The following is a 26,966-nucleotide window of genomic DNA, read 5'->3' as shown; positions in this document are numbered from 1 at the left end:
TCTCGATTACCTCCTTGATTGCTGGCAGTTGGTGTTATGCGATTTCAGTAGTCACCCTCTCCGCCTCAGTTGTTTCCCCGACTACCTGCAAACCACCAATGCCATATTGAGTAGACATGGTGGTATTGGATTTATTGACTAAAAGTACTCGATCCTCAAGATCTTGCCCTTCTCATAAGTGATTACTATTGGGGGTATGTCTTCTGCAGTAAGAGGCTTCCTCACGGCACGCTTCGCAGCGAAGGTCTGTTTCTTTCTCGGTGGTGGCGCAAGCATAGCTTCAAGATCATGTTCAGCTATACGCTTTAATGATCCTAAGGATGACCCAGCCTTATCAGATGGTCGGGCCTTGAGTTCGAAGTCCTCCGCAGCTTCGAAATCAAAGCTGATGGAGGTTTCGACTACTTCTTCTTTTTCTTCCTCCTCCTCGGCTTCACTCCCTACGCTCGCTACCGTGTGGACATAAGGAGTACCTTTAATATCTCTTGATCTGGGAGGAGGAGTAGAGTAGTACAAGTGTACATCTTCCTGCACGGACAGACTAGTCAGTACACCCAATTATTATCAAAATGAGTACTCGTGGCTACAGCCACGGGTACTTACCACTTTTGGCGGGTTGGTGGCACAGAACTCTCGCACAATTATGGGGATTTCACCCGCATTTTTGAACATACGCCGCAGTTGTGCCATGACGTCGTCTACACTAAGTTCCTCTGGAGACAGCTTGGACGGGTCATCGACACCTGAGTAGTCGAAGCCCCAGCGGCATCGAAGTTGCAGAGGCTGAACTCGCCACTTCATGAAGCTAAAAGCTACTTTGACTCCTATTAATCCTTCTTGCTTGAGCTTGGCTATCCTGTCCAAGAGTTCGGGTAGCTGCAGGTAGTCTCCATGGCTTGGCTCGTCCAGCCATCTATTGTTCCAAATGGGGCGATGCCCTATCAACTTTGGGAGCTTGGGGTCGTGGTTGCCAATGTAGCACCACTTCTCTTTCCATCCAGAATGTGAGTCCATCAGCTCATAATCCAAATACAGGCCCTTGAGCTTCTCTCTCATTTGAATTTCGATGCCCCCGACTACCTCGGTGTGCTCCCTCTTAGGCTGTGGCTTCACTCGGAAGAATTTGCGGAAGAGTTGGAAGTGGGGCTGGATCCCCAAGAAAGCCTTGCATAGATGCACAAAAATTGCAGTGTGCAGAATGCCATTAGGATTCAAGTGAACAAGCTCCAATTTATAATAGTCCAAGAGACCCTGGAAGAAGCCGAAGGGAGGTAATGCAAGACCGCGCTTAATAAAATGTCAAAAGATTACCGTCTCCTCCAGGTACCCCTCCAGTGGCCATGGGTTGCCGTAGGCGGATCTCCAGTTGATGATATCTTTTTCTTGGAGAAGGTTGGCCGCTACCAGCGCCTTGATGTCTTCCTCCTTTACCGATGATCGCTTCCAGGCACATGCAAGGGTCGGTGGCGCAGTTTGATCCATCTTTCCGTACTTGGGTGCCGACAGTTGAATCTAGTTCTTCTTGTCTGCCTTCTTTTTCCCGCCCTCCATCACATTAGCTGCAGCTGCTTTCTTCCCCATTCTCTTTGTCACAAGAGTCTTCCTTCGCATATGCTTGGGGGCTAAGTGGTAGGAGACGGTACTAGCACTCGAAGATCGGGCAGCGGCGGCGCTAGGGCTACAGTGCGGAAGTTGAAAGAGCAAATGACAAAGGTAAAACCGAAGGAATGTTTTCCTCCGTTATTTATAACCGCGGTACAATAACAGCAGCGGGATTAAAGGAATATTCTGGTTTAATGGACCTGAAGATTTCGCACCTGATTGGCAGTTACCACTATTTTCAAAAGAGATAAGGTTACCGTTCAGAGATGGTCACGTTGACCAAAGGTTGACCCTTATACCCACCAAACTAGTCGGATAACGGCTCGGGGGTTGTGTGCCATGTGCCCATTGGCAAAATATTTTTTTCTTAGGGTTTAAATTGGAAAATGATGCAAATTACATATTGACCCTCAGCCTGATTCTTCGATTAAACCTAAGGCTCGAGAGCTACTCCATATGGAGTGCGACTTTCATCACACTTCCATATGATTATTCAAGATTGAAGGATTCCAGACCAAGTTAAATGAGGCTTGAGCATATTCTAGCTGCATGACAGTGCTCGGGTACATTTGAAGACTCAACCCGATGAAGTACTCGAAGAGCACCAAAACTAGTCGGTGAGGTCTACAAAAGTACTCGGAACTGCTGCATTTGACTAAAAAGTACTCGGGGGCTTGTTGTACATACATCTATAAGCCCACCAAAAGATTTGGACCGTCCTGAATACAGGGCTGGACACCGAGACATGTCTAACATGAAGGCTATAGTGTAGGACGGCGTAGTCTACGTAGTAGGATAGGATCTAGTTGAGGATTAGGAAAACTACTCATAGCAATTAGAGTAGTCGAATCCGAATAGTATTCTTGTAAATCAACCGACCTGTAACCCTGCTCCCGGCAATATAAGGTGAGGCAGGAATCCCCTCCAAAGCAATTAAATCCAACCAACACACAGGATGTAGGGTATTATACAATCTAGCGGCCCGAACTTATCTAAATCGTGTGTCTGTGTTCACCTTCGAGTTCTTCATCTCGGCGAGCCCTACAAACCAAACACTACCTCGGGCACCCCCCCTCGGTAGGTTGCCGGGTCTAAACACCGACATTGTGTCCTTCCACCAAGAAACGCATGTACCCAAGGTAAACTACCTTTCTAGAACCTTCTAGGAAAGACCATATGGTGTCACCAATGCACACAGTGCATCCTGTCTTACCTTTCAGCTGTCTTGACAAGACAAACAACGCTTGGTAATCATTGATGGTGACAAAGATAATGGCTCTTAGATTAAATTCCTACCGTGTAAAACAATCAATGATGTCGATACCATTCTTCTATAAAGTTTCCATCTCTTGCATCAAAGGCTCAAGAAAAATATGTATATTGATGCCAGGATGCTTTGGTCCTTGTATAAGGATGGATAGCAAAAGGTACTTTCTCTTTTGGCACAACCATGTTGGCAGGTTGTACATCGTTAAGATCACTGGCCATATGTTGTGAGTGCTAATCCTTTCATCGAACGGATTCATTCCATCTGTACTTAGTACAAATCGAACATTTCTTGGATCATTTTCCAAATTGTGGATACCACTCATCGAACTTCTTCCACTGGCGAGCATTGGATGGATGTCAAAGCTTTCTGTCACCCTTCCTACGCTTATCTGAATCCCACAATCGCATCAGTTTAGCATCCTTTGGGTTTGAGAAGAAATTCCTAAGGCGATCGGCAACAGGGAGGTACCACATGACCAAGGCAGGAATTCTACTTTGCTTCTCAGAAATACCTAAAGTAGTGTCTTCTAGCTCAACAGTGGCAATAAGCTTAAAAAAGACAAGGAATTAGCATCAACTTACCTCCTATAAGCTCCTACTCCAAGGAAACCAAGTTGAAAAATCTTCCCCCACCTTTTTTGCTTTTTTCGATTTTTGGGCAGCACCTTCCCCGAGCAGTGACTGTGCTGTCGGGAGGAGGAAGAAGTCCTAGCTGGCTGTTTTGTCGCATATTTCCAAGGGTGGGTCGCCCTATGACCCGCCCTTGGAGAACCATTTGCAGGGGCGGGCCACGAGGTGACCCGTTCCTAGAAATGGAGCCCTGCAAATAGTTCCTCAGAGGCAAGACGGATGCTACAATAACTGTCCCCGTTTTATAGGTGCAAGTGGCAATTTCGCCTGCCATTAGAAAAAAAAACAGGATGCCCCTACAAATCATTTGTGCAGTAGTGCATGTCCGACCAACTTAGGTGTGCGCAAGGTTTTCGATTTGGTCGTCCAAAATTTTTTGGGCCCCTTTAAAATTCACTATTATGACTGTAGTGCAGTGGTTTTGTTGATTTTGCCGATCCAGACATCGAAGCCCAGGATGCCCTACTCTTTTTAAATTTCGGTGAAATTTTGAACCATGGTCGCCCCTCTAGCTCTATCTGGATTTAGGAACCAAGTGTCCTGTGCAACGACGCAATCCGGCAAACATTCCTCCTCTCTCGGCAAGGCCTTTTCCTCCCCAAGCCACAACCCCTCGATCTGTCCACTTCCTTTTTCTAGCCTCGGGGAATTGAATTGATGCCGATCAAGTATTGCAGTAATAGCACCGTTCTCATGATACCAACTAATTCAAATGCTAATAATAAATCTTAGAAATTTCCAGTAACAGTGACAACTCAATTTTGAAGATTTCAACGGGAAATACTTACGAAAATAGGAAAAGTCAGCAGCAAAATAAAGTCATCCTACTCCTTTGGGACGCCATGGTCTTTTCACACATTAGATAGACACAATCGGCCATCTAAAAAGCAAGACTGTCAAACGCTGAGATTCTCCTCCTCCATACAAAGTTACAAACTGATTTCTCTGGACATCTAACTCCGCAAAAAATGGCCTTAGAAAAAAAGACTACCCGTAATATTCGAAATGGGAGGCTAATAGAAAAGTGGAAAAATGGATTAGGATCAGACGCGGCTTCTCGAGGGCAAAGGAGCCCCCACCGACACTAGGGCCCCACACGCAGCCGCACATGACGTGACAAGAAACTCCACGAGGCACACCCGTGTCCGCTGGCCGCTGAGGGTTCAGAGAGAGAGCCAGCCCAGCACTCCACAGCTGGTCCGCCGAAGCAAGCAAGCTGCAAGCTGCACGCCCACCACCCGCGCCGCAAGGCACCATGCCGTTCGTCAGCGTCACGCTTCCCAACAACCTAAAGCCCACCTCTTCTCCCCACGGAAACAAAGCACCACAGCGCTCGAGCCGCGGCCCTGAAGCTCCACGCCCCAACGCCGACGCGCGCGACCACCGCCTCCGTCTCCGAGCGCCCGCATGGCGATGTCGCGCGCAGCCGCCGCCGCGAACGGGCGGCACCGCCGGTGGGGGCCCGCGGCGGCAGCGACGACGAGGGCCATGGCGTCGTGGTTCGGGCACGTGGAGCCCGCGGCCAAGGACCCCATCCTCGGCGTCACCGAGGCCTTCCTCGCCGACCCTTCCCCGGACAAAGTGAACGTCGGCGTCGTACGTCTATCTCTCCTCTCTGTTTCTCCCTCCTCGCTTACTCTGCCGTCTCCTCTCTGTTTGTTGCCGTCCGGTCACGAGCCATGACACCTCGAGTTCTGCTTCCGCCGTAGGGCGCGTACCGGGACGACAACGGCCGGCCCGTGGTGCTGGAGTGCGTGCGCGAGGCGGAGCGTCGCATCGCCGGGAGCATGAACATGTGAGATCACGTCAGCCTTGCCCAAGCTTTTCCTCCCCCCTGCTCTGCTTTTCCTTCAATTCAATGCGTTCGTGGGGTTACTCCTACTCTTGGTCATGGGGAATCTGTCGGTGACCTCGTGTGGACGTAAGCTCGTGCTGCCTGCAGGAGTACTGCCAAGTCCTGATCATGCGTCCATTTCCCTTTTATTGTTGGACGTCACTGGATCGGTTTTCTTTAACAATCAGTCTATCGACATGTGTCAACTTCACTGTCTTAAAATTGGGCTTACTCCACTCACTTCTTAGGGTCACTGTCTCATTTGCCAGTGTTCTTGAGGGGGGGAAACAGGCCATTGAGCACTTGAAATTGAAAAAGACTTCGAGTGTGGCATGTGGGGTAATAAAAACTGTGGCATGATATCTCATCATGGCAAAATGGAGTGCACGGATACGCCTATTCAATAACCTCTCTTATATACATGAACATGAGCACTCTTGCATAGTTTGTCAAACAGGGTCGTTTCAAAAAAAAAAACTACCAAACAGGGGTTCCTCTGTTCTCATGCTTTTCTGTTGGTTACTTTGTGGCGAATTATGTGTAAATTCCACCAACTGTTTCGGGGCGTCTCAATCGGATTTTCAATGGCCTGGAATAATTCATGGATGCGTGTAAAATTTTCCAACAAGTTTGATACAATTTAGTGACAACTTGATTTTTATTTCCCCACGTAATTTTGCGTTCCGTCGTGTAAGAAAAGACTCCTGACTCATGCGTGTTCCAGGTGATAAAGTAAAAATGTATTATATAATTCTTCCAATCCTGAAAAACTCAGTAGGTGCAAGTATCCAAGTTTCATATATGTCTATATGACAATGAGATCTTATCATTTGAATGATGGAATTTTACAAAACAGGGAGTACCTACCTATGGGAGGAAGTGTGAAGATGATCGAGGAATCACTGAAGCTGGCATATGGGGAGGATTCAGAGTTCATCAAGGACAAGAGAATTGCAGCAGTGCAAGCTCTTTCAGGGACTGGGGCATGTCGTCTCTTTGCAGATTTCCAGAAGCGTTTCTTGCCTGATACACAGATCTATATACCGACACCAACATGGGCCAAGTGAGTTGGAATACCTCTAAATGCACCACTTTCATTCATGATGTTGCACAAAAAAAGCTTATGCATAGGCTATCTTTTTTTTATACGCAATTGGCTGTAGTGTTCTTATTGAGAAAATGGTTCAAGTTTCCAGTAAATAGCTGTTCTTCCAGTATGCACCCTCCAAAAATATCTAACCTCATGTACTTTCTCAGCCATCACAATATTTGGAGGGATGCCCATGTACCACAAAGAACATTTACCTATTACCATCCAGAGTCAAGAGGACTTGACTTTTCAGGCCTAATGGATGATATAAAGGTAATTATGTTTGGTTATCCTCGCAAGACAAATAATGTCAGTTCATGAATTTGATCCATCTTCTGTATAGCCAAATGTCAATCCTTCTTGAATTCAGAATTATATAACAATTTTTAACAGTATTGACACAATTCCATTTCTAATCCCTTTTTACTGAAGACTAATGTCTTGTTGACGGTTTGCCTTGGACTAATTTCAATTTGTGTTCTTCTTTGGAATCCCAGAATGCACCAGATGGTTCATTCTTTTTGCTTCATGCTTGTGCTCATAATCCCACTGGTGTTGATCCTTCGGAGGAACAGTGGAGAGAGATATCTCAACAGTTCAAGGTACAGAAAGGGTAAAAAGGGACAGTGGTTTTCCCCGGTATTGCATTTGCTCAGGTCAGGTCCTATACTTTCAGGTGAAGAAACATTTTCCATTCTTTGACATGGCATATCAAGGATTTGCCAGTGGTGACCCAGAAAGAGATGCAAAGGCAATTCGCATCTTTCTTGAAGATGGACACCAAATTGGATGTGCGCAGTCATATGCCAAAAACATGGGACTTTACGGACAAAGAGCAGGATGCCTTAGGTACTTTTTTGTCGTGTTTGTTTTCCTTTTACTTCTGTTCTTACTGTTTCTTTTTCCTCTTCTACTTTCTTCAGCTACTTGTCCGTCTATTAAATTTGTTATGATGCCATATATATTTTTCTTTTGGTTAGAATTTGCACTATACATGACACTTCTCTAAGTAGGATTTATTATTGAAAATTTCAATATTAGTTGCTAGATCTGTAAAGATATTCATGAAAGCTAGTATAGACATTTTCTCCGTGCCTTTCGTTGAATCAAAATAACTATAAATGAGACTTATAACTCATAAATGAGACTTATAACACTTCATCTTTTTCCTTGATTAAACCATTTGAACATTTTTACAGTATTCTGTGTGACGATGAGATGCAAGCAGTTGCTGTTAAGAGCCAATTGCAACAACTTGCCAGACCTATGTACAGCAACCCGCCACTTCATGGTGCACTAATTGTTTCAACTATCCTGTCTGATCCAGAATTGAAAACTTTATGGCTTAAAGAGGTCAAGGTAAAAGTACAGTCCCTCCTCTTTAAGTTTAAAGTCCAGAAAATCCCTAATTCTTTGGATAATTATGGAAAGTGATGGGAATAATGATGAACAATTTAACTATTGCTCAGGGTATGGCTGATCGCATCATTGGAATGCGGAAATCACTCAAGGAGAACCTTGAAAGGTTGGGTTCGCCATTGTCATGGGAACATGTCACTAATCAGGTAAATGCCCAATAAGACATTTCTAAACACTCCAATTATTATTGAATATATGTCATTCTACAACCTGGTGGCTGGTGCAATAAACAACACTCGTGTGAAAAAACAACACACTCATTTATGTAAAGAAATTCAAAAAACCATATTATGCTCATTCAAAATCATCATTAGCTTAGCTATTGTCGTTGGGATGGTGTGCCACTGTGCCCTTGCTTTAGTAGTTCGTAGCAGTAAATGCTTTTAAATAGCCATTTAAAAATCATAGAATGATATGTTTTAGAGGTAAAATAGAAGTTATAACAAAGGTCTATGATAATGTAGTGAGCATATTTTAAGTGGACCTGTGAGACTCCAAGCTCCCACTGATAAATGCTAGTAGACTAGATAGTCGCTATCCCCATCACCACGGACTTCAGATTTTAGATTATAATAAAACATGTAAATCTATAAGGTAAAAGGGTAATTGGAGTGTTGGACACACCATTTATGTATGGTAGCTCTGGGAACATACATACCCATACAGAGGCGGGCCCAGGGATTAGAGATTGGGTATTCAAAAATTCAGAAGATAAAAAGAAATTAGTGTCTCAACCCTGTTTTGTGTCATGAATCATTGACAAATACCATTGATTAGCAAAATAATGGGTATTCAATGAATACCCTTGAATACCCCCTGGGCCCGCCCCTGTACCCATATCATTGGAAAGACAACTTTGTGTTCAAGATATTACAAATTAATTTGGGTTTCTTTTGTACGTGATGGTATCTAACTTAAAGCATGCTTCCTTGGGAGTTTTAGCATTGAACTTTGTTGGATGTTTCTTGTCACACATGATGTAAAAAGATTCTTCCCTTTTTCTCTGTTCATGGATAGATTGGAATGTTCTGCTACAGTGGTATGACGCCTGAACAAGTTGATCTATTGACAAGTGAATTCCATATCTACATGACTCGCAATGGGAGGATAAGGTAGGGAAATATTTGACCTAGTTTCTAACTCTGATTTCTTAATACATTTCTCTGCAACGGCTGAATGACTTCGACCTACATTTGTTATGTTTCCTTCTATAGTATGGCTGGTGTAACTACAGGGAATGTCGCCTATTTGGCCAATGCTATTCATGAGGTTACCAAGCCAAACTGAGGCCTCTTCTACCATCTTCATGATAGGAAAAGGAATTGAGCCATTCTGATTGACTTTTTCGTTTTTTGGTTACTGACGGCGAAATGGTCCAATGAAGAAATAAGTTTCGCCTTGGACATGTGGGCGTCCAAATTTTGATTTATTTGGCGGGAGCGATAATAGAATTACTCCAATTGGAGAAACATATGTTGTATTGCAGTTGCATCAAACATTGTTGTTTGCAAAATCTGAATAAAGTAAATCTGAAGGAACTTTCAGCAACCACACAAGAGAGATCTGCAGAATTGAAAGGCGGCTCCATTTTGGCACCGCCTCATGCTTCTGTTAATGGCTATTTCCGAACCATTGTTATGTGATCTTCCATTATCACCTAGATCTTCTCGATAGCATTTTAACTTAATTTCAACTACTTCTTGACAAGTGTATAAATTCAAACAGTTATGTATCATCTCAATACCACAGAAAACCAATACGGTAGTTAAGGTATAGCCAACGATATTACTCTCACACAAACATTTGAAAAATAAGAACAACTTTTTTTTTGGCCCTATCATTGCCACGATGCTGCATGCATGTTCCATAGTGCAAAATGTTGACATCACAGGGCCTATATGCTTTTTGACCAAAGTCAGCAGGAAGCGGGAAGCCCCTGCCTATTTTTTTATAATTTTTTTATTCCAAACATGTTTAATTCGTTCTCACGGGAAGTCGAGCACAGCTTACTGGATGCTACTCAGATATTCTAACCACTAAGCTAGAGGCCCTTTCACGGCCTATACGCTAAAGTCACCATTTGGATTTGAGAGACAAATTTAGTAGCAACCAGGGGATCCCTCCAAGCTTGACAATTGCTTGAATGAAACACATAAGACTCATTCATCCCAGCTTTAAACCCTGAGAGTCCTTCCAATAAAGTCCTTCCATTTCGAAATAGATAAGAAATTTCGGTTTTTTCTAAGTCAAACTTTTGTAATTTTGACCAAATTTATAGAAAAGTGCACCAACACCTACACCATAAAATTAAGTTCATTAAATTCATTATAAAATATATATGGGTATTGCATTTGCTTTGGCATTGTAGATCTAATATGCTTTTATAAACACTTGGTTAAAGTTAGACGTTGGACTTAGGACAAACAAAATCGTTTACCATTTGGATGCAGTATTATTTTTTAATATTAGAAAACTAGGCGGATACTTGTTTTTTCGTTAAAAATTAGGCCTTTTTCCATCTTTTCAGCACATGATAGGGCGATTGAAACACTTCCATGAAAGAAATTACTTTTTTATTCGACAATTTATTGAAACTTCTGCCAAACATTTTTCCGTTCAAGTGTTCATAACCTTCAGAATAGCATTTAAATAATCACGACAATGTAAGCACTCACAAAACTGTTAGCCCAACAACGGCTGCAGGATGAGATAAGAAAGGAAAATTTTCAAAGTAGACAGCACCATTGCTTCTCATAACTTTTCATGAATATTTGGATGGTGTCTTAAAGGTTGAGAGCACATGAACGTAAGTATATGGTACTTTTTGAGAAGTCATCCAATGTAGGGAGGGTGAAGGGTCCTATTCTTATGTATGTTTAATTACCACTATTTTTAATACTAATTACTGAAAATATAGTATTTTAAGGACCGTTGCTATATTTTTTACTGAATGATATATTTAGATAAATTTCTGCACTATATTTTATACAACCCACTGCAGCCCAGCTCAATAGAGCCCAATCCTTCAATAACCATCTTCTTGCCAACTGGATCGTTTGGATCTAAAATGATACTGGGCCGGTTGGCCTGGCCCGAATGCCACCTCCAAAACCCTAGTGCCCACATCCGAAATCTGCTGCGCGGCTTCTAAACACACAGGTCGCCGCCGCCCCCCTCTCCCTCCCTCCGTCCTCGCCGGCCGTCTCTTCGCTCGATCCAAGCAGCCGCCGGCAAAATGGTACGCGACTCTTCTCGGTTTACCTATCTAATTCGCTGGTTGCGACCCCTTAAATGTTTCCTGATCTATTTCTTTGTGAAATTTTGAACTAGTTGACATGGATCTTTTTGCGAGCTATGTTAGGTTTCGCTGCAGTTTGATATAGTGATCCTAATTATGATGTGTGAATCGGCAAATCTTTGCAGGCCCCGAAGCGAGGCGGCAAGGCGCCGGTTCCGGCGAAGAAGAAGCCGGTACGCCACGGATTCTTACAATCTTTACCGAGCGCATGCCGCCTATGCCTTTCTTGTTTTGTTTCATCTGGTTCATGGTGCTTTTGGTTGGTGGGTGCAGGAGAAGGTGACGAACCCGCTGTTCGAGAAGAGGCCGAAGCAGTTTGGAATCGGGGGCGCACTGCCGCCGAAGAAGGATCTCCACCGCTTCGTGAAGTGGCCCAAGGTCGTGCGCATCCAGCGCCAGCGCCGCATCCTCAAGCAGCGGCTTAAGGTGCCCCCGGCACTCAACCAGTTCACCCGTACCCTCGACAAGAACCTTGGTATACCTCTCATCCATACACAGCCTCTCAATCATGATGTTATAGGCTTATAGCTAGAATTTGTGATGGTTGTTAGTAAAGCTATAATGTTTTTTGTTGCCATATTACAAGCAGTATTTGATTTTTAGTGATTAATTGACTGTTGGGGACTGGTTGGTGTATTTGAGAAGTTCAATTGTTTGAGTTGCTAAGTTCTATCAATGGTGTGGGGGAGCAGTTTTGGGCAAGAGAACTGGCAGTAGTGTGTAATTGTCATTTGCAGACCCAACTGGACCATCTGGACAAACAAATGTGAATTGTATGGTTCTTGTAGTAAAATAGTTTCCTTTTGTTGTACACAACAAGCTCCACGTTATGCTTTCCTGGTTACTAGGTATCATGCACCTAATAAGTCTAATACTTGAGAATGACAGTAGTAGAGTTTGGGTCATTTATGCTTGAGAATGATGGACCTGGTGAAATGCGGATTGTATCAGTTATGGAGTAGCACTGGCACACTCATGTAGCTGGGTAGGCAAAGTGTTTGGTTGCTTGTCTGCTCATTTGTTTTTACCAGATGCTTTGGAGGAAGTGGTGTAAGGGAGGCTATGGGTTGGGCCATATATACTGGTGCTTGTATGTTTGAAGTTGTAAACTTGTCAGTAATCCTTTTCTTTAGTTAAACATGCATATATTTGATCTGTTTTTATTTCAGCAACCAACTTGTTCAAGATGCTTCTTAAGTACCGCCCTGAAGACAAAGCTGCCAAGAAGGAGAGACTTTTGAAGAGGGCCCAGGCTGAAGCTGAAGGGAAAACTGTTGAGGCAAAGAAACCAATAGTTGTGAAGTATGGCCTTAACCATGTGACTTACCTCATTGAGCAGGCATGTGCGTCCACATCTTTTATGTTTGTATTTTACTTCTCTTATGGACGGTTGACTTTGGGCAGATAAAATTGATGTTCATTTTTTCTTGCAGAACAAGGCCCAGCTTGTTGTCATTGCTCATGATGTTGATCCTATTGAGCTAGTTGTGTGGCTTCCAGCCCTTTGCAGGAAAATGGAGGTTCCATACTGCATTGTCAAGGGAAAAGCACGCCTTGGATCGGTATTATTTCGGCTTACAGCTCCTATTTTCTTTTTTACATGTTAAAAGGCTGCTAAAAACAGGCTACAAGCTAACAAACAATTGACTGTAGATTGTTCACAAGAAGACCGCATCAGTTCTATGCCTAACCACTGTCAAGAACGAGGACAAACTTGAGTTCAGCAAGGTCCTTGAGGCTATTAAGGTACAGAGTCATGACTTTATTTCTTTGTATTCCAACCAAGTTCTATTGATTTGTTGACTGACTGGAAAGTGTTCTTTAACCAGGCGAACTTTAACGACAAGTTTGATGAGGTCAGGAAGAAGTGGGGCGGTGGTGTAATGGGCTCCAAATCACAGGCGAAAACCAAGGCCAGGGAAAAGCTGCTTGCCAAGGAGGCTGCGCAACGGATGACCTAAATATATTTGTGTTACATTTATCCTGTATTTCACCTGAGTAGTGTCAGCATACTATGATGGTCTCGTCAGATCTAGTTTGAAGTCATTTTTGTTTGTAGTAGACAGAAGAAAAGTGAACACTGTAAGAATTCAGTATTTTGCTCAATGCCTGCTACTGCATACGACTCAACTTCTCAATGGGTCAATCTTTGATGTCCTACAACTTTCTGTGCTTTCAAGTATTTTAAGGTCAGAAGAAAGCATGTTGTCTGTGGTTTTGCCTTCGATATGGCCTACTTATTTTGCCCTTTTCAGTGGCTCAGATACCTGAATTCAAATGCTATATTCACTTGAGCATTGGCAACAAAGCCAGCGTTTGTACATTTTTTTTTGAGGGGACCCAGCGTTTGTACAAATGACGGAGAAGAAAAGCGCAGGAGCCTAATGCTATATTCACTTGAGCATTGGCCCAACTCTTTCGATAAGGTGGAGACAGGTCGGCTAGGTACGACTGGGCTGTCTACCAACCAGTCGCACAGCGCATCGCAGAAGGCCCACCAGGCACACGACGCCACCGGCTGTCAGGAGCAGCAAACCATCGCCATTCGGAGTGGTCATTAGTTAAGCTTCACATGAAGAAGTCGGCAATCATCGTTACGCTTCAGCGACTACGTGAGGACCGTGCATCGTGGATTGGAGGGCTGTCATCAAACACAACACTTTATTGCGCCTAATGCGTTGCTGATCTCTATTTTCGGACCATAAACAGTGCTTTAGTTAATTAAACATTATGCTTACTTAATTGACCAGTCCATACTATTTAGGACTTGGCCCTCTGCTGTAATAGGCATCGAAGAACATTATCGGAACCCTAGTAGCTGGTAGAGTAGTAGTAGCTAGCTTATCATCGTCTCCCTAGCAATTATTGTGTATCTGGATCTTCATCAGTAAAGACTGCAGCTACTGCTCCTTCAATTTGGTTTTGTTCTTCTCCTCTTGTTCTAAATCTTACGAATTCATCTTCTTTTCCTCTCGGCGTTTGTCAACTCCTGACAAAGGTATCCGGAGCCATCCATCCTCGGGTGGATTTGTCTACTTCCAGAGCCACATCTTCTAGGTCCAGTTTGATTGGCATGTTGGTTTCGACTCACTCGATTAAAATCCCACCCTTCCACCTAGTTCTGTGGAGAAAACCCCAATTTTCCCCATCACTGGCGGTTGATTTCACACCAGCAAGGGTTCCAAGGCTTTATTCTTGTGTAAAATTCTGTGAGCTGTGTGTTGATTTCTTACTGCGGAGGCGATGGCGGGAGACACTCTTTGGTCAGGGTTGAAAGACTTGTTCTTGTGTGAAATTCCTCAACCAAATCCGTGTCTCAAGAGGTGGTAGATTCTTCTGTGGAACATATTGGGGAGGGTAATCAAACCGATTCCACAGGAAGGGGATGGTGACTACAGGGGAAGCTGGTGAGAAGGGTCTGTATGCCACTGCAGTGGAAGTTGATGGACTTCGTCGCACATTGGACAAGTTCATGAAGGACCAAGATGCTCAAAACAAGTCAATTCAAGGAAGTTTGGACAAAATTTTGAAGTTTATTGATGATGCTAGTGCAAAATAGCCAACTCCTCTAGTGGAAGACAAAGGCTCCAATTTTAAGGGTAAAGCTATCTCTGAAACCCCAAAATTTATGCACTACCAAATTCCTCAGCACCGAAGATTAGATTTTTTTCAAATGGATCATGAAAACTATAAAAAGAATCCAATGGCACCTTCACCTAGTGTGATAGCTCAGAGAAATGATCAGTACATTGTTAATCCACTTGGAACACAGTACCATCAGCAGTGGTCCAATGAAGGCCAAATTGAGGGAATGGAGGAGTACTATCATGAAGAAGGTTATGATTTTGAAAAAGATTGGAAACAACACCCATGGAACATTTATGATTTTGAAGAACCAATGCAGCAAAACTAGCACAACAATCACAAAGTACAACAACACAATTTTGCCACTGAACCACAGCCATGTTGACGGCAGTTAGCACGTCAATTTATGAACCGCAAGCGTACGGATCTGTTGTAGCTCTTCCCTTAGAGTAATCTCCCAAGGTTTATCAATCTGTGGAACAAGTGGATTTGCATGCCCAACTAAGCACTAATCTATGTTACCGAAGGTTCTTTGTTAAGTTTGATCTAACAGAAGAACTAGTGACTTAGATTAAAGCAGATAGATAATATGAATGTAAACAAGATAGATAAAACGCTTGTCCTAGGGATCTATGATTACTTGTAGATGTAATCACCATGCATGAAGAACTGGATCTAAGTGTTATTGTGAGTGGATGTGAACCATGCCCAACACTTTCCCTCTCGCACATTGTCACTACACGAGGGTACTCAAATATTGAACGATAAGAACACGGCTTGATGATCGTCCTAGGTAAGCAAATAAGCAACCCAAAGTAGCACTGGCTAGCCATTACATGAAAGAGCATCATCAAGATATGATAAATAACAATTAGATCTTAAACAGGAGGTTCAGCGATTACAAATCAAGATCTCCATACAACCCCGAGGACAAATAGAGATTTTATCCCATGATCTTACACATGTTGATAGAATTCTGGGTAAAGATCGCTCTGTAGATCAACTGGACCGAAGACGACAACGAACGGGGGCAGAAAAGCCCCAAGTCGATCGGCTTGGGCACCTCCAAGCCGATCAGCTTGGGAGGTTCCTTCCTCCTCTGATGCTCCGCATCGCGTGGCTTCTTGTAGATCATGAGGAGGTATTTATAGTCTCCCATAGGCAGTGGCTCTGGGTCAATGTTGGTGAAAAAACTCTAGACATCATCATAGACTTCACGCTGAAGAAATGGGAGGTCGACCAAGCCCTGGAATGGGCCAGGCCAATCGGCCCAGAGGGTCCCAGGCCAATCGGCCTGGGCCCTTCTTGGCCCTTCTGGTCCTCTCCTTCCTCTTGCTAGCTTTCCTCGACGACCTATGACCAAATATCCATTAAGATCTTTATGCAAACCCCCTTGATTATATCGTATTTCCTGTCATAAAGCAATATACTCCAAGATACAACATATATGCAATAATGGGGTTATTTCAGGTGCCAAGTGGTGGGTTAATATAAGATTAAGCATGAAAACACTAGTTAAATAGCACTAAAAGTGTGTTAATAATGAGCGTCAACAATCCTACCACGCTTAGCTCTTGCTCGTCCTCGAGCAAGTCAGGTGACTATAAACTTCTCTAGTAGGGTTGAACAAAGATCTTGAACTAAACCTAAGTAAGCGAGTCAAGTACCTAGCCTTCAAACAAAAGATCAGAGGAGTAGTGTTGGGGGGAAATATCAACGATATCCCCTAGCCCACGAAATCAACAGAACTTAAAGGCCCAGGCCCATCTAAGGTAGCGAAATTGCCGTCAGCCCAATATGAGAGGGAGAGGCCACGTTCCGCCTCGCCCGACCCGGAGTCCCGGGGTCGGACGCTCCCGACCCCTTGAAGACTAAACTCCGCCTTGCCCGACCCAGAGGGCCGGGGTCGGGAGTGCCTGACCCCCACCGCAAAAACTCCGTCTCGCCCGACCCTGGACGCGGGGGTCGGGCTCGCTCGGGTCCACCAGACGAATATCCGCCTCGGGCGCGGACTGGAGGATCAGGGCGCCGATCTCGTGGGTCCCCCTATCGACCTCGCCATAAATGCGCCGCGGCCCTGTCAAGCCGAAAGGGAGCGGCGTCCCCAACGTAACCGGTCACGAATACCTATGCGCGGCCGTGCAGCGCAAGCTGCAGTGGCCACAGCTCACTCTGATTTGCCACAGAGTACTCATGACCCGTGCCAAACAGCACAGGAGGGCGCATCGCTTGCTCTCGCGCCCCGTGCTCCCGATGATAGGGATGCGACGTCCGGGTCTCACGGTAATCAGCAGGGCAACAGAATCGGCCTTCCTCCCCGGCGGGCATAGATGCCGAGGCTGAGGCTCATCATCATGCTCGACGGCGATGGCGACCAGGGAGATCATCGACAAGATCGGGAAGAAATTGCCCTCCCTCGACGGACGCGCTGACAGGGACCGGAGGCCGAAGCGAGAGTGGCGGCCCTAGGACCCTCTCCTTATGTTATTTTGTACTTGGCTTATCCTTTCTACTTCTTCTCCTGATGCCTGGCTCAACTGTAACCCCGAGCTCCCTCTTGCGCTATAAAAGGAGGACCGGGGGTCCTGAGACGGGGGACACTGGGAAGCGAATAGAACACTCCCACACTGACTTAGAGCACGAGCGTACTCAAGAGACCTGGGATCAGTTCCCTCTCTCGCCCACCTTTAACCCCTACTACAGAACCCCGCGTGGGTGACATGAGCAGCCTCGATACTGGACGTAGGGCCTTCTTTCGCCCGAACCAGTCTAACCCCGTGTCTCCCACGCCACCATCTGAAGCCTTACGTGCATAAAAGAAATTTACTAGTCTAAAGTCTTGATCCGCAAATCTCAACAACGACAGTTGGCGCGCCAGGTAGGGGACCTTTGCACGTACATCTCCGGCTTCAGATGGCCAGCCACGACGCCAGCTTCGCTCCGGGCTCCCTGATCCGCTTCGGGAGCCTGGACTTCCTCGCCACCGGGGAGGGGATCGAGCTGATCCCTCTCCTCGTCTTGCCTGCTCGTCCCACCATCCCCGGCTCCACCGCCGGGACAGCGGCGAGCGGCCAGGCGCACGCCGGAGGGCCCTTCCCAGGGAGTCGGCTCTTCGGGTTGCGCAATGCCGCGGTGACTTACGATCGCCTCCTGACACGGTCCATGACCGTGTCGCCCGTGAGCAACGAGCTCGTAGGCGTGGCGAGGACGATCTCCGACGCCGGCTCCGACAACGGGAGCCACCACCCCTCGCGTGAGTGTTTCATGGCCAACGTGCACTCCGAGGTATCCAACGACGACGGCGCCGGAGGGAGACAGAGGACTCCCCCTCCGCGCGTCGCGGCTACGACCGGGGCCCTTGGCAAGGCCCCGGAGCGCCCTCGGCAGCCGGAGGCGCACGCGGCGTCCCGCCAAGAGGTCGAGCGCCCCCGCCACGAAGGCGGAGCACGACAGCGGGCGCGCGACGTCCAGCAGCGCCTCTGCACAGTCGAAGAACAGCTCTTCGCTCGCGCCAGCCAGAACATCGCTGCCGCGGCGGCCCTACTCCGGTGACTCCCCAAGCTAGCGACGCCCGAGGAGCGACGGGCGCGCCAAGAGGTGCACGACCTGCTCGAGTGCGCCACTGTCCAGCAGGCGGAAAGCTCCGCGTCCCGGCGACGCGAGCAGAATGCCAGCAGAGCGGCGCCCAATGCACCCCCAGAGAGACGGGGGGAGTCTGTCCACGAGCCTCTTCCTAGGGAAAACCAGGCCGCGTCCGCCCGGCGGACACCACCGCTCGTAGGAGGAGGGGCTCGATCCGTTCATCGACGTGTCGGCCCCGTCCGCGATGCTCGCGACACCTTGGACGCGCGGAGGTGCTCCCGTGCGGATAGGGAGGACGGGGTAGATCGCAGCTACCACATCCACCGCAGCGGGCGCTACGACAGCGAAGAAGACCGCAGCCCGAGCCCCGACCCGGCGGGGCCCCGGGCCTTCTCCGCGCGCATCCTGAACGCGCCGTTTCCACCGCGCTTCAGGTAACCGACGAACGTGGCCAAGTACTCAGGGAAGACGAACCCCGGGGTATGGCTCAGCGACTACCGGCTTGCATGTCAAGCCGGCAGGGCGGACGATGACCTGTTCATCATCCGCAACCTACCACTCTTTCTGGCCGACTCAGCGCGAGCCTGGCAGGAACATATCCCTTCATGATGGATCCGTTGCTGGAATGACCTGAAGGAGATATTCATAGGAAACTTCCAGGGCACGTACACGCGCCCCGGCAACTCCTGGGATCTCCGGAGTTGTTGCCAAGGATCGGACGAGTCCCTTTAGGACTACATCCGATGCTTCTCCACGAAGCGCGCTGAGCTCTCCAACGTCGCGGACGCCGACGTCATAGGGGCCTTCTTGGCGGGAACCTCCTACCGACCCCTCATCCACGAGCTGGGGCGCCGAGGCCCGTGAACCATGGAGGAGCTCCTCAATATTGCCACCAGCTACGCCTCGGGCGAAGAGGCCGTTGGAGCGATCTTCGACTGCTCCAAGGGCAAGGCAAAGCGGGAGGAGGATGCTGACGAGGGCACCTCCAACCGCCAGCAGAAGAAGAAAGGCAAGCAGCGGCGCGAGGCTCCCCTCGTGGCTGCTGTCGAGCGCAAGCGAGAACAGCCACCCCCGGAGGGCACTCCTGGCTTCTTGGACAAACTGCTCGAGGGACCGTGCCCAAACCACGAGTTCCCCGCGAAACATGCCTACAAGGACTGCAACCTCATGAAGAGGTACTTTGTAGGTAACCCAGTGAAAGGCGACCGGAAGTGGAAGCCCGATGAGGAGAAGAAGGGCGATGAAGAGAAGGAAGATGGCTTCCCCAAGGTGGACGGCTGCTTCATGATCTTCGGCGGCCCGGCGGCGTACGACTCCAAACGCCGTCAGAAGCTGGAGCGCCGCGAGGTCTACGCGGCCGAGTCTGCGACGCCGGCCTTCCTCGACTGGTCGAGATCGACCATCACCTTCGATCGATCCGACCACCCGGGACGCGTCTGGCATCCGGGACGCTACCCCCTCGTCGTCGACCCCATCGTCGGCACGACACGCCTCACCAAGGTGCTCATGGATGGAGGTAGTGGCCTCAACATCCTCTACGCTGAGACCCACGATGCTATGGGGATTGACTGCTCCCGCCTCCGCCCCAGCAAGGCACCGTTCCATGGCGTCGTGCCGGGAAAACAGGCAATGCCTCTTGGGCAAATCGACTTGCCCGTCACTTTCGGGACCCCTTCCAACTACAGGAAGGAGGTCCTCACCTTTGAGGTGGTAGGGTTCCGCAAAACCTACCACGCCATCTTGGGGCGACCATGCTACACGAAGTTCATGGCCATCCCCAACTACACCTACCTCAAGCTCAAGCTGCCGGGGCCCAACGGGGTCATTACCGTCGGCACGTCTTTCCAAAAGGCGTACGAGTGCAATGTGGAATGCTGCGAATACGCTGCAGCCATCACCTTCACAGGGGATTTGGCGGTCCAGCTCACGGAGGGCGCCAAGGACCAGCCCGACTCCAAGCAGTCGGCCACCTCCTTCGAAGCCACCGAAGGCATCAAGGAGGTCCTCCTCGACCCCAGCAGCTCCGACGGCAGGACCGTGCGGATCAGTGCTACCCTATCTCCCAAATAGGAAAGCGTGCTCGTCGACTTCCTCCGCGCGAACAGCGACGTCTTCGCGTGGAAGCCCTCAGACATGCCCGGCATCCCAAGGGAAGTCGCCGAGCACTCCTTGAACATCAAGGCCGGCTCCAAGCCAGTGAAGCAAGGACTGTGCTGCTTCGACGAGGAGAAGCGCAAGGCCATTGGCGAGGAGCTCCAGAAGCTTTTGGCGGCCGGATTCATCAAGGAAGTGTACCACCCTGAGTGGCTAGCTAATCCTGTTCTTGTACGAAAAAAGAATGGGAAATGGAGGATGTGTGTTGATTATACCAGTCTCAACAAGGCGTGCCCAAAGGATCCGTTTCCTTTGCCGCGCATAGATCAGATAGTCGACTCGACCGCCGGGTGCGAAACCCTTAGCTTCCTTGACGCGTATTCCGGCTACCATCAGATCGTGATGAGAGAATCTGACCAGTTCTCTACCTCTTTCATCACCCCCTTCGGCCCCTACTGCTACGTTAAGATGCCATTCGGCCTCAAAAACGCGGGGGCTACGTTCCAGCGATGCATGCTGAAATGTTTCGGGGACCTCATCGGGCGGACCGTTGAGGCTTACATCGACGATATCGTAGTCAAATCCAAGAAGGGAGACCAGCTCGTCCCTGACCTCGAACTAGCCTTCGAAAGGCTGAGGGATAAGCGTATTAAGCTCAATCCCGAAAAATGTGTTTTCGGGGTTCCGAGGGGCATGCTGCTAGGCTTCATCGTCTCCGTGCGCGGCATCGAAGCCAATCTGGAGAAGATAGCGGCTATCAGCGACATGGGGCCGATTCGAAATATAAAGGGAGTCTAGCGCGTCATGGGATGCTTAGCGGCTCTGAGCCGCTTCATCTTGCGCCTTGGCGAACGGGGGCTTCCTCTCTACTGACTCCTAAAGAAGACTGACCGCTTTGAATGGACCGACGAGGCCCAGGAGGCACTTGACCGACTCAAGGACCTCCTGATGAAGGCCCCGATCCTGGTCCCGCCGACCAACGGCGAGCCCCTCCTGCTCTACATCGCGGCGACCACCCAGGTGGTTAGCGCGACCCTAGTGGTGGAACGAGAAGAGGAGGGACACGCTCTCAAGGTGCAACGCCCGGTGTATTTCATCAGCGAAGTCTTGTCCGATTCCAAGGCGCGCTACCCGCAGATCCAGAAGCTCATCTACGCCGTCCTCATCACGAAGAGGAACCTGCGCCACTACTTCACCTCCCACCCGGTAATGGTTGTTTCGTCGTTCCCACTAGGCGAAGTGATCCGGAACTAGGACGCCACGGGACGGATCACGAAGTGGGTGATCAAGCTCATGGACCAGAGCATCACCTACGCCCCCCGCACTACCATCAAGTCCCAGGTACTCGCCGATTTCGTAGCAGAGTGGACGGAGATCCAAACGCCATCGGCGCCGGAGAAGCCGGAGCGGGCCTCGTCTTCGTCTCTCCTCTAGGCGTGCGCATCAGGTACATGATCTGCCTCCACTTTCCTGCGTCCAACAATGTCACCGAGTATGAGGCCCTCCTCAACGGGCTTCGCATCGCCATCGAGTTGGGCATCCGTCGGCTAGACATCCGAGGTGACTCCCAACTAGTCGTTGAACAAGTCATGAAGGAGTGGAGCTGCCACGACCCCAAGATGGCAGCCTACTGTAGCGAGGTTCGCAAGCTTGAAGACAAGTTCGACGGGCTAGAGCTCAACCACGTCGCAAGGCGCTTCAACGAGGCAGCCAACGAGCTGGCGAAGGCAGCATCCGGCCGAATGCCCGTACCCGATGACGTCTTCATCAGCGACCAGTTCAAGCCTTCCATCCGTTACCAAGAACCGGTGAGGGTCGGCGGAGCGCCACCAGCTCCGGTCTCGGAGCCCGACCTAGGGGAGGTCGGCAGTGCGCCACCTATCCCAGGCCCGGGCGCTAGCCCTAACAGGGTCGACAACGCTTCGCCTGACTCGGTCCCGGAAGCCGACCCCTCCAGCCCCATGGTCATGGAAATCGCGGCAGACCTCGCGGTGGAGGCCGACCCCCCAACCGATTGGAGAGCCCCATACCTTGACTACCTCGTCCGTGACACGCTCCCGGCGAACAAAACGGAGGCCCGTAGGATTGCGCGTCGCACCAAATTCTTCGCCATTATCGATCAAGAGCTCTAAAAGAGAAGCCACACCGGCATCCTCCAGTGCTGCATCCCAATCGAATAGGGAAAAGTACTGATCCAGGACATCCACGCCGGAGCCTGCGACCACCACGCTGCGCCAAGAACCCTCGTTGGCAATGCCTTCCGGCAAGGTTTCTACTGTCCGACGGCGGTCGCCGACGCCACCCAAGTGGTCCGCACCTGTGAGGGGTGCCAGTTCTTTGCGCGCGAAACCCATCTTCCCGCGCAGGCGCTCCAGACCATCCCCATCACGTGGCCCTTCGTGGTCTGGGGGCTGGATCTCGTCGGGCCCTTCAAGAAAGCGCCCGGGGGCTTCACCTACCTGCTCGTCACCATCGACAAGTTCTCCAAGTGGATCGAAGTAAGACTGGTCGCGCAAATCAAGTCCGAGCAGGCGGTACAATTCTTCACCGACATCATCCACCGCTTCGGAATCCCCAACTCCATCATCACCGACAACGGCACGCAGTTCACCGGGAAGAAATTTCTCCAGTTCTACGACGACCACCACATCCGAGTAGACTGGTCGGCCGCGGCACACCCCCGCACGAACGGGCAGGTCGAACGAGCCAACGGCATGATACTCCAGGGTCTCAAGCTGCGGATCTTCGATCACCTCAGAAAGTTTGGCGGACGGTGGGTCGCCGAGCTTCCCGCAGTCCTTTGGAGCCTGAGGACAACCCTCAGTCGGGCGACTAGCTTCACCCCATTCTTCATGGTCTACGGGTCCGAGGCCATCTTGCCCACCGACCTGGAATACGGATCGCCGAGGGTCAAGGCGTACGACGAACAAGGGAACCAGGCATCGATCGAAGACGCACAAGATCAGCTCGATGAGGCACGCGATGTGGCCTTGCTGCACTCGGCCAAGTACCAGCAGGCCTTACGACGTTACCACATCCGCAAGGTGCAAGGCCGAGCCTTCAACGTTGGCGACCTGGTGCTCTGCGTCGTCCAGGATAACAGGGGTCGGCACAAGCTCACCCCTCCGTGGGAAGGTCCCTTCATCGTCGCGCAGGTACTGCGGCCAGGCACTGCGGCCAGGCACCTGCAAGCTAGCGACCCCCGACGGGCAGATCTTCGGCAATGCTTGGAACATAGAACAGCTAAGGCATTTCTACCCCTAGTTTTCATTTCCAAGTTCTGTACGTAAACTTTTCTATAAATTCAAAGATTTTTACGGAGAAAAGAATTTCGAGCTGGTTTCGTTCAAGTTTTTTCATCGAGCTCAGGGATATCCGACCCTGGCTTCGCTGCAGGGTCGCATATCCCTCGGGGGCTATCAGGGGCTCCAGCTCAAGCCACTTGGCACCATCTCAAAAACGTTTTCTCCTTCCGAGCCGACCCTCCCTCCAAACTTTCGGACACGAAAAGGAGAGAGCGCACGAACGGTGTTTAGGCAAGACTGATCGGACTGCGAAAAACCTACGCCCCAGCAGCTACGGTACCTTCGCCCATCAACGCTTACTGACACGCTCGATGACACGCTTTAAACTTTCCAAGTCCAGAAACAAGAAAGAGGATCGGAAACTTTTTTACGGCCTCCATGGCCATCACAAAATAAGCTTGAAACTAACATATTTACAACTTGGGCGCCAGCCCGATACAGTTAGCTCATCGGGGGATCTTCGGGAGGGACGGCTTCATCCTCCAGGAGCTTCGCCAAGGCCTCCGTCGGGTTGAACACCGACGCGTCGATCTCATCCAGCTCAGCCTCGGAGTAGCCGGCGGCGTTCCTCCGCTCATCCCGGCGAAGTTGATGCTGGAGTAATGGGAGCCGAAGACCCCGAAGGCTCGCCGCACACCGGTGTGAAGCGCATCCACGGCGATCTCGCGGGCCCGGCGGTACATCCCGAGGACACGAGCCATCAGCGAGCTTGACCCCTCCCCCTGGACCACGTTGAGTCCGTCGCAGACGACGCAGACCGCATCCCGCAGGGTGCCGTGCTCACCACGCTCCGCGTCAAGCAGCTCCCTCAGCTGGGCGATTTCGTCTGCAAGAACCACCCGGAAAGACCCACCAAGTTAGAAATCACCGCAACCCCACGGAGACACAGAAACGAAGAGAAGTCTCACCGTTGGACCGAGCCTTCAGCTCACGCTCCCGGTCGGCCCCCTGGGACACAGCGGTCTGGAGCCCCTGCACTTGCGCCCGGAGCTGACCGACCTCCGCGCCAAGCTCGGCCGCCATCTTCTCGGCCTCGCCTTTCCGGGCCGCCTCGGAGTCCCGCTCCTACCAGGCCTTTTGCCGCTCGTGCCGGATACGCTCGACAGTCTTCTGAAGGGCATCTAGATCTCCCCTCAGCTGCGCGAGTTGCTCGGCATCAAGTCGGGCCTTCTCGGTAGCAGCAGCCTGGAGCTCCTCGCGGTCGAGGCGGGCCTTATCGACGACGGCTTGGAATTTGGCCTCCGACCGCCGTACGTCTTCCTGCACCGCTTGCTCGCGCCTTTGCGGGTCGATGATGACCTGCTGGGCGGCAGCAATCTGCATGGACAGCTCCCTGGTCCGCTCCCTCTCCAAGTTGAAGCGCTCCCACAGCCTCCGCTCTAGCCGGAGGAAATCAGATTTCCCCCGACTGCATTCTTGGAGAGCCTGCAAAGCAATACGCCATCAGAGGTAAGGCAACAGGAAAGAGACAACCAGCAACGGAAAAAAGTATCGTACCTAGCTACCAGGGAGGACGCATTGTCCAGCTCCACCAACATCGAGGATAGAGCCGCACGGGCGTTAGCGAGGCCGCCCTGCACCGCCTGCCACTTGCGCCACTCCGCGGCGTCATCCAAGGTGAAGAGGTGCCTTGGCGGGTCCTCACGGGACGTGCAACGCAGGACAGACCCTCTCCACACCCTGGGAACGGAAGCGGCCAAGGCTGAGGTGGGAGCCGATCCCGACGCCGCCGTCGAAATGGGCTCCATCATCCCGGAAGCCGCCAGGCTCGCCGACGGTCCCGGTGCCTGCACACCTGTCACCGCCAGGGTCGCCGTGGGCCCGCCCGATGGCGCCACCGCCTCCGACGCAGGCGGCGGAACAAGTATCCCCGCGGCCACCTCGCCCTCCGCAGCAACCGCCGAGGCAGGCTCTTCCACTCCTGCCGGAGCCTCTCGAGCAGGCACCTCCACTTCCGCCGCCGGTGCCACCTCCGCTGGGACCTCCCGGGCAGAAGTCCCCACCTCCGTCACCGCTGCCTCCTCCGCCGCAGCCGTCGAGGCGGGCGTCCTAACCTCTCCCACCGTCGTTGTACACGTTGTGGCCGCGGAGGCAGGCTCTCCCTCCTCTGTCGCCACCGCCGTCCCCGTCATGGCTGCAGGGACATCTGTCCCTATTCCCGTCACCGCCGTTCCCTCCGCCTTGTCGGCATCGAGGTCGATCACCTCCCCAGCCTGAGGGCCCCGGGGAACGACACTCTGCACCGAAGGGTCGGCCGAGGAAGCGGAAGGCGGAGTAGGGTCCACGCCCTCTCTCGCGCCCGATGGCGCCACCACTCCACCGGTCACCGTCACGGGGGCCACTTCCGCGACGGGACCTGCGACCTTACCGGGAACCCCGCCGCCCACCACGGGTGGGGCCGCGGTTCGCTCCGCGGAGGCGGACAGCACCCGTAGCGCCTTCTTGGGCGCCAGCTGCAGAACGAAGCCACGAGGGGTGGCGCTGCGAAACAATCAACAAATGTCAGCGGAAACAAAGGCAAGGTGGGGAAAGGAGCGAGGTTCACAAGGAAATCCAACTCACGTTCCTCCAGAGCAAGGACGGCGCGCGCGCTTCGCCTCTGAGCCGGACGCCAACCCCGGGGTGTCCGGCAGCGGCCGCTTACTGCCGCTCCTCTGCTCTTGGGCCGCAGGCGCGACGGCGGGGGCGGGCTCCTTAGACCTCCGGGGAGCGCTCCGCGCCGACTCCTGGGGGGCGCCCCACGCTGATTCCTGGGGGACGCTCCGCGCCGACCCCTGGGAGGCGCTGTGCGCCGACTCCTTGGGGGCGCCCCGCGCCGACCCCTGGGGCATGGCCCCGGAGCCTTGCGGAACCAAGCCCCGGGCGGACGGTCCGCCCGCTTCATCCCTCACGGCCGTTTGCGGGCGCGCCTCCCGAATAACGAGCGCGCCCGACCGAGGGGATAGGACAAGCTCTTCCTCCTTCTCGTCATCCTCTTCATCTTCCTCCTCATCGTCATCATCATCGTCATCCGACACGACCTGCCGTCGCCGCCGCTGTTGGAACTCCTTGGCGGCCTTCTTCCTCTTTTTCGCCGTCTCCTTGTCCTTGCGGCGCTTCTGCTCCTCAGCAAGGAGACGGTTTTGCAGCCGTCAATCGGCGTCCTCCGGCACCGGCGGGTGCGAGTCCACAACCCGGGTCAGCATGCCCTACAAACGCAAAAAGGCCCCGCGTCAGAGCGACGACCAAGAAACACGAAAAAAGAAGGTCGGCGCACAA

General features: G+C 50.8%; 2 protein-coding genes across 2 annotated transcripts; both read left to right on the top strand.

The window, feature by feature from the left end:
• Window positions 1–4,761: 4,761 nt before the first annotated feature.
• LOC117853026 (aspartate aminotransferase, mitochondrial) lies at window positions 4,762–9,392 on the top strand. Its single transcript, XM_034735371.2, has 10 exons — window positions 4,762–5,097; window positions 5,211–5,296; window positions 6,192–6,398; window positions 6,593–6,698; window positions 6,923–7,027; window positions 7,102–7,274; window positions 7,625–7,784; window positions 7,895–7,990; window positions 8,862–8,956; window positions 9,059–9,392. Exons 1-10 carry the CDS (start codon window positions 4,909–4,911, stop codon window positions 9,129–9,131), a joined length of 1,290 nt encoding a protein of 429 aa, XP_034591262.1. The 5' UTR covers window positions 4,762–4,908; the 3' UTR covers window positions 9,132–9,392.
• A 1,577-nt stretch (window positions 9,393–10,969) lies between these two features.
• LOC117853027 (large ribosomal subunit protein eL8y) lies at window positions 10,970–13,288 on the top strand. The gene is made up of 7 exons (XM_034735372.2): window positions 10,970–11,082; window positions 11,268–11,315; window positions 11,416–11,617; window positions 12,312–12,481; window positions 12,576–12,704; window positions 12,796–12,888; window positions 12,972–13,288. The coding sequence occupies exons 1-7, from the start codon at window positions 11,080–11,082 to the stop codon at window positions 13,101–13,103; spliced, it is 777 nt and encodes a 258-aa protein (XP_034591263.1). The 5' UTR covers window positions 10,970–11,079; the 3' UTR covers window positions 13,104–13,288.
• The last annotated feature ends 13,678 nt before the right edge of the window (window positions 13,289–26,966 follow it).

This window comes from Setaria viridis, chromosome 4, assembly GCF_005286985.2.
Source record: "Setaria viridis chromosome 4, Setaria_viridis_v4.0, whole genome shotgun sequence".
NCBI classification, from domain to species: domain Eukaryota; kingdom Viridiplantae; phylum Streptophyta; class Magnoliopsida; order Poales; family Poaceae; genus Setaria; species Setaria viridis.
The sequence above is the reverse complement of the archived record's forward strand: the minus strand, read 5'-3'. Positions and strand labels throughout refer to the sequence as shown.

Excerpts from the sequence above, each read along its gene's own strand:
- LOC117853026 (XM_034735371.2), top strand. The coding sequence starts at position 4,909 with ATGGCGATGTCGCGCGCAGCCGCCGCCGCGAACGGGCGGCACCGCCGG. Across the intron at positions 6,399-6,592 it reads CCGACACCAACATGGGCCAA|CCATCACAATATTTGGAGGG; the intron begins GTGAGTTGGAAT and ends GTACTTTCTCAG. Across the intron at positions 7,028-7,101 it reads AGATATCTCAACAGTTCAAG|GTGAAGAAACATTTTCCATT; the intron begins GTACAGAAAGGG and ends CTATACTTTCAG.
- LOC117853027 (XM_034735372.2), top strand. Across the intron at positions 11,316-11,415 it reads TTCCGGCGAAGAAGAAGCCG|GAGAAGGTGACGAACCCGCT; the intron begins GTACGCCACGGA and ends TGGTGGGTGCAG. Across the intron at positions 11,618-12,311 it reads TACCCTCGACAAGAACCTTG|CAACCAACTTGTTCAAGATG; the intron begins GTATACCTCTCA and ends TTTTTATTTCAG.